At 39.1% G+C, this 14,978-nt stretch overlaps 1 protein-coding gene across 1 annotated transcript; it reads right to left on the bottom strand.

The window, feature by feature from the left end:
- Window positions 1-517: 517 nt before the first annotated feature.
- On the bottom strand, window positions 518-12,572 carry LOC124131413. Its single transcript, XM_046494687.2, has 20 exons — window positions 12,428-12,572; window positions 10,022-10,161; window positions 9,007-9,427; window positions 7,786-8,673; window positions 7,508-7,662; window positions 6,926-7,048; window positions 6,676-6,798; window positions 6,450-6,521; window positions 6,072-6,190; window positions 5,789-5,893; window positions 5,064-5,153; window positions 4,409-4,528; window positions 4,105-4,303; window positions 3,492-3,635; window positions 2,799-2,887; window positions 2,230-2,300; window positions 1,850-1,941; window positions 1,247-1,406; window positions 932-1,011; window positions 518-781 (listed from the first exon to the last, which is right to left on the bottom strand). Exons 2-20 carry the CDS (start codon window positions 10,149-10,151, stop codon window positions 777-779), a joined length of 3,186 nt encoding a protein of 1,061 aa, XP_046350643.2. The 5' UTR covers window positions 10,152-10,161; window positions 12,428-12,572; the 3' UTR covers window positions 518-776.
- Between the last annotated feature and the right edge of the window lie 2,406 nt (window positions 12,573-14,978).

Here is a 14,978-nt window from a genome sequence, read left to right as displayed (position 1 = left end):
TACTAGGATGAAGGATTGGATAAGTAAACATTGTACATAAAAGTGGATCGTCAGCAGCATCTCTAGAAGCCGCCAACATATACTCTTCCTCCATTCACATATACTCATCTCCCGTGCTCCCCACGTGAAAGGCTGTAGCCACGTTTGCGATGTATTTACCAAGTTTTTTCTGTGGCACAAACAACTGATCATGATCCATCTTGACTCAACCAAGGCCAGTCATCGTTACCCTTAATATAATTTAATGTTCTATTTCTCCGACGGGCGGTGGGGTAGCCTAGTGGTAAAGCGTTCGCTCGTCACGCCGAAGACCCAGGTTCGATTCTCCATATGGGTGCAATGTGTTAAACCCATCTCTGCTGTCCCCCGCCGTGATATTGCTGGACTATTGCTAAAAGCGCGTAAAACCATACTCTCTCACAATTTCTCCGATTGACTGAAACCAGTAACCGTTTCCTCTTGTTATCTCTACATGTATCATTATCTGGCCGCCTCACTGTCTCATTATCTACGGACGAAAGTGACATTGAATTTTATTTACATATGGAGTGATCTACAATGCATACTACATAAACACAAATAAACAAGAACTGTTCCTGGGGTTATACATAAACTACAGAAAGTAGACAATATATTATTATCTACGCATATCATATATAGCAAAAACTACTTCCATTGTTATTCAACAGCAATCATCTTTTTCAAATTCCAAATGCTGATGTGATAACATATTTCAGTAAACCCTCAAAGTATCAGCGTTCCAGGATAATCCCAAGTTAATCTGAAATAAAAATAGGACTAAATTTAATGAATAGCTTCAATTGTATAGTATGATACGACATTAAGGGAATATTTATCTACCACGATTTGAACGGACTGCATATTACACTAGTATGTTGATGCATCCTGCAAGGCAAGGAAATATGCATACCGGTGAACCGTTTCCGTATATCCGTGGTCGTGTTCTCCTCTACAGATCTCTCAATGTTGTTCCGGAAGGATATTCTGAAACTGTTTAGTAACCACGTATATCACATACTTCAACATGTCAATGATTAAATTTATGGTACTGAATACATGACTATTAATGTTTACATTTAATACGAGGAATACCCAACAACAATTCGTAAAACCATAAATTAATCTATTTATGAATAAATGTTCATAATCAAATGATGTGTTTTTAATATAAATATTTCGATATAGTTTTCTGAAAGCCAAGTCAATATCCTATCTACGATTGTACCTTAGACCATTCCTGCTAAGCAGGCATGACCCCATCTGCCGTTTCTTGTACTCGGCCATCATCTTAGCATTCTCAGCCTTCGTGTAATCCTGCCATCCATGTATTCCATCGTTTCTCTGCCACACAAACGGTCTGTCAGTTTCTGGTCGGGCCTGCTTTTCTGAATACAACACAGTAGACGTTCATTGTACCAGATACAATAACACATTTAGTGTTATTAATGCTTGTTGGTTCAACTTGTTTAACGCTGCATTCAGCCATATTCCAACTATATGACTGCGGTCTGTAAATAATTGAGTCTACACCAGACAACCCAGTGATTGACATCATGAGCATCGATCTACGCAACTGGAATACGATGACTTGTATCAACCGAGTCAACGTACGAGCCTGACCATCCGATCCCATTAGTCGCCTCTTACGACAAGCATGGGTTGCTGAAGACCAGTTCTAAGCTGGATCTTCACGGGTATGCTATGGAATGAAAGTGAATAATGTTAATGAATATGATAAACAACGAGAAACCAGAAAAAGGTAGCCTGTTCATGTATGATAGTCATTTAAAAGGTAGAACCTTCCGGCGTTGTAAGAACTGATCATCACCTGTGTTTTTGAGGTGGCTAGGTGTGTGGCTGGTATCTCTCGCCCTGGCGGAATGTGGGGACGTCCCCTCGAGCAGGCAAGCAAAAGGGTCCCTACAGGTATCATACCATGGAGCAATTTAAAGCCTTTAGAATTTCATTCACTCCATGTCACACAGTATATATGGAATAATGAAAAGAGTTAGTCGTGACATAAACAATACATAAAACGTTAAACATTAATATATCATATTAAAGGAGTTCTGATATTTACAAAAAATGGAGGACAAGGACCTAAGATGCTAAGATATATCGTCAGTTTACATTTGATCCATGTACTATAACATTATTTTTAGACTAAGTGATATATTCAACTATAAAGAGTATAGTGGAGGAACATACCTCATTGCCACGTCGTACATATTGTTTTCCCCAAATCTGTACTGGTGCATATTTCCATTGTTCCATCTCACCTACAAACATATCACATACGACACATTAAGCTCTTTCATACACACACATTGTATTATTGATGTCCTGTTCCCGTTTTTCGTGGTGACATGAAAATGCGTTCTTTAGTCAAAATTTGCATACAATGTTAACTCTAATAAGCCGGCTGCTTTGTGGGTGAGTGAGTGAGTGAGTGAGTTGGGTTTAACGTCCGCTTTGAACAGTATTCCAGTCATATCACGGTGTGTCAGTTTAATGTTGGAGGAAAGCCCGAAGTGATGCTGGTCCCAGACGTTTACCACTCTGACGATACCCAAGAGCACGGGTATGGTGCTGACAAACATAGTTATGCCGAACCGGGATTCGAAGCCATGACTGCTGAGACATACAATGTAGGAATGGTATCACTACGGGAAACATAAGGCAAAACCTTCAACAATATCTCAACCTAACTAGCTGCGTCTTTTCATTCTGTGGCTTAAAAAGCGTAAGCTTGAGACAAGATAAAAGAGGACAATCACCATGATTCTTTGTCCTCGTCTTCTTATGACTGCTCCATGACTCCCGACCCCGCCATCCTGGTTCCCATACGAGTCCTGCCAGTCTGGACCTGAAAAAAACCCAATAGTCTCACTTCACTCTCACCTCACTCCTACTGTAATATTTGCAACATTAAGATCTTAATGCAAATGGAGATTTCAATATTCAAAATAATTAAGCTATGTTGATTTTCAGATGGCGCGTTTAATAGACACCAATGCAAAATGCAAAACTCAAATGCAGTAAAATTTAATTTCCAAGGTCCCGGAAAATCGATATTTCTTAAAGACGTCTTAATGCTGCGCACGAGTCAGTCTCACTGTATTTTAAATTTTATATTGATATTCATACAGAAATGTCTGGTAATGAGTATGTCTGCCGCTGAAATTAGGCTCATTCGACAAAAGATTTCAAAGGAAATTAGGAAAAAAGTTTCCGATGGACGGATGACGTCAGGTTTACCGTTCAGGTGAGCCGGAAACAGTAAAATGTTTGACAAATAACAACATGCACACATAGCTTTAACAATGCTCAGGTTAGCCGGAAACAGTAAAATGTTTGACAAATAACAACATGCACATATAGCTTTAAAAATGCTCAGGTTAGCCGGAAACAGTAAAAGGTTTGACAAATAACAACATGCACAAATAACTACAACAACGCGTCTTGTTTACCTCGTTCCACTTGTACTCCTATCTCAACCCTATGGCTATCACCAAATGTCCGCGGTTGGTCATCCACAATCAGTACATCGAACTCGTTTGGACCACATCTGTAAACGTTACGATGACCACTGTCCCATAACACCCACACACTTGCTGAAAATTACATAGGTTTAAGAATGACATTATGTGCTACAGCAAAACTGGCCAAGGAACATTACGGACCTTACTACGCAAGAGAGAGAGTGAGTGAGTGATTTGAATTCGACTCCGCTTTGAACATCATTCCACTTATATCGCGACGTGTAAGCTTGATGTGGGAGGAAAGCCCGAAGTGATGGTCAATCTCATGGTGCTTACACACCTAGAAAGTTAATCAGATCGAACCTGGAGTCGATAAACTGGTATAAAGAAGATGTTGGACTAACGTGGACTTTATTATTTATTATATATTACATGTACACCGAGTGAACATTTGCCTCAGTTTTGTATTATATGCTTGTAATATTTGGTAATGTCGCTCAGAGGTAGCAATAAATCATAGTGTTGCCAAACGGTAGCATTTGTCCTTATATATATATACGCCCATTTAATATGTCAGTGATCTGAATGGTATTGAATTTACGGCCATCAGTATCGTGGTTGATGACTGTCCCCGGCCCCTCGGAGTCTTGGTTTCCCCACTTCCAGTCTGGCCCACGAACTACTCTACTGCCCAGTGGGGGGACGTCATCTCTTGTTGTCATGTTATCAAAGCTGTCAAGAGCTCCGAGATCGTCTGTCACGTTGTGGATGTTGTTTTTGACCAATGTTGAAATCTCTTCCTGAGATGGAAAGATGGAAAAAACAAACTGTAAAATGTTCAATCAAATCAAATAAGGTTAAAAGTCAGACACACAACACAGAACAAGCGTACAGATCAGTCTCACCTTTTCTGATGTGGTCAAAGTGTCACCTAAGGCGTCAATTATCGTTTCCATTTCACTTTGAACATTTTCTGAATCGGTATCCCGACCTCTCATGTACACCAACACATTACTTGCAATCCTCTGTAATTAATAAACACAGTTACAATAGTTTACTGATATATAATACAATGAACTCAAGATGGGCAATTGAACACCAGTCATGCAGGCAACTGCATTTATATAGTTTCATTTGTTTCCGCCACTTTAAGTAAATGCCTAGGTTTCTAATGTAATTTTATTTCCTGAAAAAGATCATTGGTTATTGCATAGAACACTGAAATGTACTCTTTCTTCTGTGTGTGTTACAGATCGTAACAATCCAGCACATTCAGTAAATTATCTAACGTGTCACCCTCTAGATTGGTCCTGCATCATCACTGTGGAATATATGTATTTTATGAAAACAAATCCAATCTAGATTTATATGAAAGCAAGTCTAGCCAGCTCAAGCCAGCTCTATTAGTTTAGGACTTTTGTTTTAATTTTAGAGTAGAGAAATGCATTGTGTAATAAAAGGTTTCATAGACTGTATGTTAGTCTACCTGTAATTACTAGAACCAAAGTCTGCTGTGTGCATACTTCATGTTACTCGAGGTAATGTGTAACCGTTACCTACCCGTAGTCGTTGATGGTTGCAAAGTGTCTTCACGTCTTTACCTTCGATCAGTTTTCCTTGGCACAACTTCACCATAGATTCGAGAAAACTCTGCATTGTTGATAACAAATGGTAAAATAATACATGACGGGAATTGTATAAATAGTGAACTCTCAGTCGTACAGCAGTACAGGCATTCTAATGTAATGCGAGTGTTGATCGTAGATCACTGCGAGCTTCACATTAGATTGTTAGATAGGAGAGAGGGTCAAATGTAAAAACACTGTAATACTTCTAATGGTACATACTCTCTAACCTACAAGGATATCAAGTAGTCAAGATTTCCAAGATGTCGACCGTTCATTCAGTAAAATGTATTCAGCCCATTTCAACAGTCTTGTCATACCGAATTTTCGGTGTTCCATGCTTTTAAAGAGTATTGAACACCCCCCCCCCCCCCCCCCCCCCCCCCCCCCACACACACACACCCCTTCAACACACACCGAAATCCAACATCGTCGTATGTAGGGAATCGAACTCGAATGTATCAGGATGTACCCCTTTGTCATTGCTGACAAATATCAAGTATACACATTTAAAAGGTAATACATTTTAGCTACCGACTTGACATTTACACATAGGCTTGTGAGATGTCTGAGTAGGTCCTAATGCAATATTGTAAACGCAACTTACTAAAATATATGAATAAAGAGTCAAAAAACCTACAGCTAATCAGCTAAACTCACCCTGTCGGCGTCACCTATTGGTATCCATATAACTGGATTTACTATAGACATCCTTGCCTGTTCACTTCCTAAAGCTCCAACTGCACCAATGAGACGAAGTTTATCCTGAAGCCCGAGAATGAGAGAAATGCATACACACTTGATATATGCTGTCTCACTGGTGTGTAAAGATCATTCCAAATTCAAACAACATGTACTTTAGAAAAAAACTCCAAACAAAGGACTACAGAGATCTGCCATAATACACTTGTTTGTGCAATATCAAGACAGAGAGTCATCTTACTTTCTCAGATGTGAAGAATGTGTCTCGCGCAGTTTCTGGTAACTCTCCAGATGCCAGGCCATCAGTTATGAACACAACCCTAGGTGGAACCATAAGGTATCCCATTCTGCAGATGCCACCTTGTACAAAAATGCCAATAACATGTTTGAGAAATAGAAACACAAGCCATTTTCGGTTAACATTCAATAAAACACAACCAATCAAGAAGGATAAAAGGTGTTTCGAAAGATTGGATTATCTGACTATTTCTTATGTTGGAGTGGAGATAGGTGGATATAACTGAATATATTACATACATTAATAGTGACGGGGTTTGCCAGACACGACATTGTAACAACGATACAAGATGAAGAAGTTGTATAAGGATAAGGAACGCACCTTTTGAAAGGCAGGCAAGGGCTACCACCAGTGACTGGAGAAGGGGAGAGGGACCTCCTCGGCTTACGTTGTCTGATGAGAAATGCATGTTTCATTTGTAACATTGACGACTTTCTTGTGAAATGTTACCTGTGAACGTATTACTATAGTTGCATGTTTCTCGACAATTCCAAACAAACTGAGTCTGCATTTCATTTATTAGGCTCATTATTGCAATCAAACCTACCAAGCGCATCCCGTAGACTTGTATAGTCATTTGTAAGGTGGTGTAGTACTTTAGCCTTTCCTCCGAATGTGACCAAAGCAACGTTTTCCTCAATGTCATACTTTTCAGCTACGTCTTCAATACCTAGTGAATTGATAAATCTAAAATATAACTTGACACAATCACTTGATTTCAATACAAAAACTGTTTCACATCATATACGTTAGTTGTCGACCACATATACAAATATATTTAACGTAATTAATACTACCATCAATGAAGTCAAGGACCATATTCTTCATCTGTTCAAATGCCTGTTCACTGATACTACCAGACGTGTCAAGACAAAACACTGTGTCCAGGCCAGCTTCAGCTCTCAGTGAACCGTCGTCTTCTGTAACCACACGCAAGGAAACGGGTATTACATGTATTGTTAATATGAATACTAGTATTACAGTACATATTTGATATGTCAATATATTCACATAATGCAGGAAAAAACTTGATAACCATTCTCTTATTAAATCAAGTGCAACGCTGGCATATCCTGCTTCTGCATTATGTGATGATCGTGAAACGGGGTAAAGTCGCGTCTAAGATTATTGTACTTATATAGCGACGTGCATGCACGCGTGTGTATGTTCGTCCGAATTTTTAGTGTTATCCCATTGAAGAGCCGACCAGTGATAACCCCTTAATGCCGAGCACCAGGTAGGGTAACAACAAGTACAATCTTTTAACGTTTTTTGGTATAACGCAGGGATCGAACCCCGGACCTTCCGCTCTCCGAGCAGACACTTTGCCACTAGGCCACTGAAACGATCTCTGCATCATGTAGATAAGTACATCATACCTTCATCCAGTACATCTTCCACGCCGCTCCACAGCCTTGTGTCATCCGGGTTAGCGCAAATGAGACTCTGAACATCTAACAATGGCCGTTTTCTATCTTTTGACGGTTCGCCAGATCTTTTCTTTTCCTTTGTAATTTGCACAAGGGATTTACCACTAAAACAAAAAAATTTACTCAGAACAATGTTTATATTTTTCGTTTGGAATATAAAATATTAATGTGTGATATGTTGAAAGTGATATGCACGTTCTCATATTCCATTTTTATAACGGAATTACCTGGAGAGACTCTTCAAGACATCTTCCCTATCGACTGTACCATCGATGTGACCAGTAAGCCCCCTCAGATGTGCCAGAAATGCTTCTTCTCCTTCACGCTCTTCCTTCCACTCTTCTTCCTTCAAATTAGCAAGTGTCTTTACCTTTTGACCTTCACCTTTTCCAAAAGGTTTATGCTTCGGCCTGTCCTGACCTGCTTTCAAGCGATCAAGTGTCATTACATTGCCTGAAGTTGAACTCGTAAACAATCGAGTATTTTTTCTGGAATATGCCGTCTGAACTTTCGGCAGAGCCGTCCTATCAGCTACTTTGCCGCCACCCCTCAGCTTCGCAGGAGACCGGGCTGTTTCAGATTGAGAAGTGGATTCTGGTTTTGTCCTTGCAAGTGCAGTAGCATCTGAACCTGTACCACGGCCATTTTCCAATGTTTGAGTTGCATCTGGTCTGTCATCCTTGCGAACAGGCTTGGATGTTTGGACATGGTTCCTTGGGCCCCCTTCCTCAGCTGAAGAGATGTTATCATTACTATGCAACTGATGGCCAGAACCCGAAGTTGAAGACGATGTGTGACTCGGCACAACATCTTCTGTTTCATGGTAGTCTTTGAGTGTTGATCTTGGTACCTCACTCGTCTCAAGACCTTGTGTCAAAAGTTTCTTTTCTTCAGCTATGACTTCTCGGATCTCAACGCTGCTCGAACCTGCTGTGAGTGTACGTAGTACACGAGAGATTGTCGACATAATCTCATTATTCTGCTGCCTGTGGAGGGCGAACTGAGTTTCAATAAAACGCTTTTGCTCGGTCATTGCTTCATCTATCACGGCAAACTTTTCTTTTGTGGACATTCTACTCTCCTTTCCTGTATTTCCTTCCAGTGTAATACCATGTCTGTAAATTGAAAGATGAATATGTTTTATGTGAAAACACTAAAGTGTGTGATGTTTTGGATGTATAAAGCAACATCATAGAGTAATTATACACTTTTAAATAGGGTTTCCTAATAAACCTATCCAGCTAGTAATATATCATTATATACCCTCATACGCAAACCAATGGTGGATAGCATGAGCAATGATCCCCGTGTCAGGAACGATGACCTACAATCAGCCAATTCATGATCACACATCATGAAACCCAATCCTGAATTTAATGAAACCTAACTACAAGAATGGGGTACAATAGGCATTCGGGGCCGGGCGGAAAAGAGGAGGACACTTTTACCTGGTGGGCAGACCGCTGGTTCTGTGCTCTCCAAATCCGACATGAAAAGAAGTACAAGTGTCTCTGTTTTCTCTTGTAACTTTAAGGGCCGTTTTGATCTCAGGTTTTGAACGCACGCAGTTTGAAACAAGACACCGTAAAGCATTCATTAATTCCTTTCCCTCTTTGATGAACAGGTCATACTCAGAATGACGAAATGTAAAAGCAATGGGGTGGATCTTCACTGTCAGAAGTTTGACAGTTTGGTGCTTATGTACATCCCGAATGAATGCATGTAGTTGCGTCGGATCCCGAATCAGGGCCTTACAAAATTCCTCATCGATTCGATCAGGATCTTCTAATTTCGGCTGTGTGAGGGTTAGTGTTGATGTTATGGAACCAAGATTTTCCCCCCAGTGAATACAGGCAAGAGTGTCTGAAACTGCGATGAAAAGCACAAATTAAGTTTTGTAGTCTATAATACAGATTATGAAAAATATCCGAAACATTCCATGCAAGTCCATATAATATTTTAGCAACTTAATGTTATTCTGATATAGGAAATGGACATGTTTAAGTATCCATTACTACATCATACGATAATATTCGTCATGTCCTATTACCAAGGAGCAATACAATTCTGTACACATATTTGACCTGCTTATCCCTAAATTTATGATATACATTTACATTAAGTGCACCTTAGGGGGAAACCATTTAATTTTCCGTGGGGCTGGGTTGGGATGAGAACAAAAATAATGTGTTCTTTTGTTGTGGACAAGTTTCCAAAGAAGACAGTTTCTTCTTCTTATTAAATTATGAACACCCAACTGAGCATTTGTTAGTAACGGGGAAAAATGATGGAGTTTCTGATCATTAATAAAAAATGCTCATCTCAAACCAAAATATCTCCCCCTCCCACGTTAAAAATAAAAGACTGTACCCTTATTGCACAGACGACTGATTCGTCACATGTATACAGCATGCTATGATTAAAAGCCGCATCAAAGGGGATGAAGTGGAATAGCGCCATTACCCTGTATCCTCTCTCCTCTGTCGATTGCATCTGACAACACCTCATTTACATACACATCCACAACAGGAAAAGATTCATTTTTTGCAACAATTTTCCCTCTGTGATATTCTCGGAAGTGCAGAGAGTCCATGGTATTCTTACTGAAAATGGAATAAGCATGTTTCACTCACGACAGGTTCAAAGATTGGAAGGTATATTATAAAGTGAGTGAGTATGGTTTTACGCCGCTTTTAGCAATATTCCAGCAATATCACGGCGAGGGGCACCAGAAATGGGGTTCGCACATTGTACCCATGTCGGGAATCGAACCAGGGTCTTCGGCGTGACGAACCACTAGGTTACCCGACCGCCCCGGTACATTATAGATATTAGACGGAGATTGACAGTTTAAATGCATTAGTATTTGATGTCGATAAGCACGAAAAGGCCCATCTGCTCCCAACACATATACACATTGCATGGAAAGCGTTATGATAGAAGGAATGTGTGTTATCACATCCTGTAAACATTGCATGGAAAGCGTTTAGATAGAAGGAATGTGATATTATCACACCATGTAATCACAGCATGGAACGCGTTTAGATAGAAGGGATGTGATATTATCACATCATGGAAAGTGTTTTGATAGAAGGGATGTGATATTATCACACCATGTAATCACAACATGGAAAGCGTTTAGATGGAAGGGATGTGATATTATCACATCATTTAAACATTGCATGGAAAGCGTTTTGATAGAAGGAATGTTATGTCACAGCATCGAAAGCGTTTTGATGGAAGGAATGTGATATTATCACAGCATGGAAAATGTTTTGATAGAAGGAATGTGATATTATCACATCCTGTAATCATTGCATGGAAAGCGTTTAAATAGAAGGAATGTGATATTGTCACACATGTAATCATTGCATGAAAAGTGTTTAGGTAGAAAGAATGTGATATTATCACAGCATGGAATGTGCTCAGATAGAATGAATGTGATATTATCACACAATGTAATCATTGCATTGAAAGCGTTTTGTTAGAAGGGATGTGATATTATCATAGCATGGAAAGTGTTCAGATAGAATGAATGTGATATTATCACAACATGGAAAGTGTTTAGATAGAATGAATGTGATATAATCACCCATGTAATCACTGCATGGAAAGCGTTTAGATAGAAGGGATGTGGCATTATCACAACATGGAAAGTGTTTAGATAGAATGAATGTGATATTATCACACAATGTAATCATTGCATGGAAAGCGTTAAGATAGAAGGGATGTGATATTATCACAACATGGAAAGTGTTTAGATAGAATGAATGTGATATTATCACAAACTGTAATCATTGAATGAAAAGCGTTTAAATAGAAGGGATGTGATATTATCTCAGCATGGAAAGTGATTAGATAGAAGGCATGTGATATTATCACACCATGTAATCACAGTATGGAAAGCGTTTAGCTGGAAGGGATCTGATATTATCCCACAATGTAATCATTGCATGGAAAGCGTTTAGATAGAAAGAATGTGATATTATCACATCATGGAAAGTGTTTAGATAAAAGGGATGTGATATTATCACACCATGTAATCACAACATGGAAAGCGTTCAGATAGAAGGAATGTGATATTATCACAGCATGGAAAGCGTTTAGATAGAAGGGATGTGATATTATCACAACATGGAAAGTGTTTAGATAGAATGAATGTGATATTATCACAAACTGTAATCATTAAATGAAAAGCGTTTAAATAGAAGGGATGTGATATTATCTCAGCATGGAAAGTGTTTAGATAGAAGGAATGTGATATTATCACACCATTTAATCATTGCATGGAAAGCGTTTAGATAGAAAGAATGTGATATTATCACAGCATGGAAAGCGTTTAGATAGAAGGAATGTGATAATATCACACCATGTAATCACAGAATGGAAAGCGTTTTGTTAGAAGGGATGTGATATTATCACGGCATACAATCCTATGGAAAACGTTTACGAAATTAAAATAAAAATTGAAATTTTCAACTTCACAATGTGAAGTAACAATCGGAAACAAAGATACAAAAGGAAGAAGCAAATATTATTTTACTTGAACCAAACTTATACTTGAATGATGTCCTCAGCATATAGAAAATTTTAGTTATTCAAACTGAAAACAAACAGTGGAACTTTCCTTCTCAGACACCGAACGAACAGATATGATAGGATAGACGGAGTTATCTCCCATACCGATACGCGCGAACACCCCTCATTTGCATGATAGATATATATATCTGTATAGCAATTTCGACTGCATGTTAAGTCTATGTTATGTCTATCTATTATAGTTTTAAATTACTCATCTATTTAGTATATACTTTGAGATTCGCCTATCGAAATTCTAGAAAGCATAGACTAGGAAATAACAATACTCACACTTGCAATGCACTGTAGTCCTGAAGCTGGGCAAGGCATGGCTTGTCATCGATCCGGTTTTCCCACACTTGCTAAAAATAGCTGTGACATGGCATCACTCGTGTTCATCTGGCAACGTTCCCATTTCCTTGTATGAGCTAGACCAGGCTATGCTATTGTAATCAGTGTCAGTGTGACATACGGAATCAGCCATTTTATTTGTCATATCCAGGAGTTCAGAGGTTAGGAGATATTCACACTCCAGCTTCTAAAATACCCTGTGGTGGTAGAGGCTTCTCTGGCTGTATTAAGCCAGAAGAGACTCTCTCTTTCAACCTATCCTGTAATGTACCTATGCAATAATGTATAAGAAGTGTTTTTGTTCCATCTGCACGGACTTGCACTGTTGTTCATTCCAGTCCTAGTTTCGAACTTGTGCTTAGTATTCTGTGTGTAAATGGGATACTCATTAACTGCTAAATCGATATAGTAAAAAATACAAATTCTGTTAGCAAACATAAAAAAGTTTATTTCAAGTATTTGTATCCAACGTACTGCCAAACAAACAAACTAATGTTCTGATACAGTGTGGTAGTTATGAGTTACATATTCAGTACAGTAGGTACATATTCAGGTGAGATGGTTCCTTGAAAAAGTATAGTAGAGATAAAGCACTCGACAGGAGAAGACTGGCAGATAAAAAAAACATGGGACGAAGAAGTTGGGGGTTTCACTGTGTTTTCAATGAAAACAGCTATACGTGTCACTTTGATAAATGACATGATTGTGCTGTCCACCTAGATGCCCCACTTACAGTTCGTTTTTCAAATAATACCGCCAATAGCACCCACCCTTAATTAACTATACGATACAACGTAGATACGACTAGAACCTCTTAACCGTGGAAAGTTTACACTTTTCCACCTAAAATAACTATAAACCACAATGTCATGTCTCAACTGACAAGCGGTACCCGATCTGTCAAGTATACATACCACACCTTTCTTTAATCCGTTGTAAAGACAACATATTGTTTGAATATATGTATTTGATTTGTTTTAAACTTGCTGTTAATATGGATGTTGATTCTAATAGTTTCTGCTTCATTGTTACTCGTCCCTATAGCTAGTGTTCATGATGACTAGGGGCGGTGCTGATGATATGGGTGTGGATTCTAATAGTTCCTGCTTCATTGTTACTCGTCCTATAGCTAGTGTTCATGATGACAAGGGGCGGTGTTGATGATATGGATGTGGATTCTAATAGTTCCTGCTTCATTGTTACTCGTCCTTATAGCTAGTGTTCATGATGACTAGGGGCGGTGCTGATGATATGAGTGTGGATTCTAATAGTTCCTGATTCATTGTTACTCGTCCTATAGCTAGTGTTCATGATGACTAGGGGCGGTGCTGATGATATGGGTGTGGATTCTAATAGTACCTGATTCATTGTTACTCGTCCTATAGCTAGTGTTCATGATGACTAGGGGCGGTGCTGATGATATGGATGTGGATTCTAATAGTTCCTGCTTCATTGTTACTCGTCCTTATAGCTAGTGTTCATGATGACTAGGGGCGGTGCTGATGATATAGGTGTGGATTCTAATAGTTCCTGCTTCATTGTTACTCGTCCTATAGCTAGTGTTCATGATGACTAGGGGCGGTGCTGATGATATGGGTGTGGATTCTAATAGTTCCTGCTTCATTGTTACTCGTCCTATAGCTAGTGTTCATGATGACTAGGGGCGGTGCTGATGATATAGATGTGGATTCTAATAGTTCCCGCTTTATTGCTAATCGTCCTTGTAGCTAGTGTTCATGATGACTAGGGGCGGTGCTGATAATATGGATGTGGATTCTAATAGTTCCCGCTTTATTGCTAATCGTCCTTGTAGCTAGTGTTCATGATGACTAGGGGCGGTGGGGTAGCCTTTTGGTTAAATCCTTCAATCGTTCTAATCTCCACGACAGTTTGTTTGAAGCCCACTTCTAGTGTCTGGTGGTATTGCTAAAAGCGGCGTTAAACCCAACTCACTCAGTCCCTCGATTACATCCACTGCATGAACGATTGTGATACTACTCGGGTACTCCACACCCGGCTGCTTATTGTCAGAGTAGGTCTAGATGTTGTGGTTTTAAGGGGAATTGAGATAATGCCTAATTGGTAAAATAAATTAAACACAAAAACCTGAATGAGAAGATGGGTAATATGTTGTTTCTCTGTCTTACCAATTCGCAGAGCCTCGTCCTCGCTAAAGGACCGACCATTTGATATTCTGGAGTGTGTGGGTGTGGTTGGATTTTGTTTCGAGATTAGATATTTTTTCAGCTGTTATTTAAAACAATGAGCCTGATATTGTTAAAATAAAAACACCTAGCAGCAATGTAATTTTCGCGGCAGACAAGTTTTTTTCATTCTGAAGCGTTATTATTTTTTCAATAATTTTCGGGGACAATATATTCTTTGACATGTCTGAGCAGGAAACCCACAAATCAGATAACGATTGGTATTGTTGTTTTGACTATATCATTACTTCCTTATAAACAGCGACAGTAACAGAGAGGTTGCTTCG

This window comes from Haliotis rufescens, unplaced genomic scaffold (genome assembly GCF_023055435.1).
Source record: "Haliotis rufescens isolate VD_foot unplaced genomic scaffold, xgHalRufe1.0.p SCAF_1, whole genome shotgun sequence".
Classification (NCBI taxonomy): Eukaryota; Metazoa; Mollusca; class Gastropoda; order Lepetellida; family Haliotidae; genus Haliotis; species Haliotis rufescens.
The sequence above is the reverse complement of the archived record's forward strand: the minus strand, read 5'-3'. Positions and strand labels throughout refer to the sequence as shown.

Coding starts and splice junctions, on each gene's coding strand:
- LOC124131413 (XM_046494687.2), bottom strand. CDS start 10,151: ATGGACTCTCTGCACTTCCGAGAATATCACAGAGGGAAAATTGTTGCA. Junction 5,894..6,071: donor CATTCTTCACATCTGAGAAA/GTAAGATGACTC, acceptor CTCGGGCTTCAG/GATAAACTTCGTCTCATTGG. Junction 1,012..1,246: donor CTTAGCAGGAATGGTCTAAG/GTACAATCGTAG, acceptor GTTACTAAACAG/TTTCAGAATATCCTTCCGGA.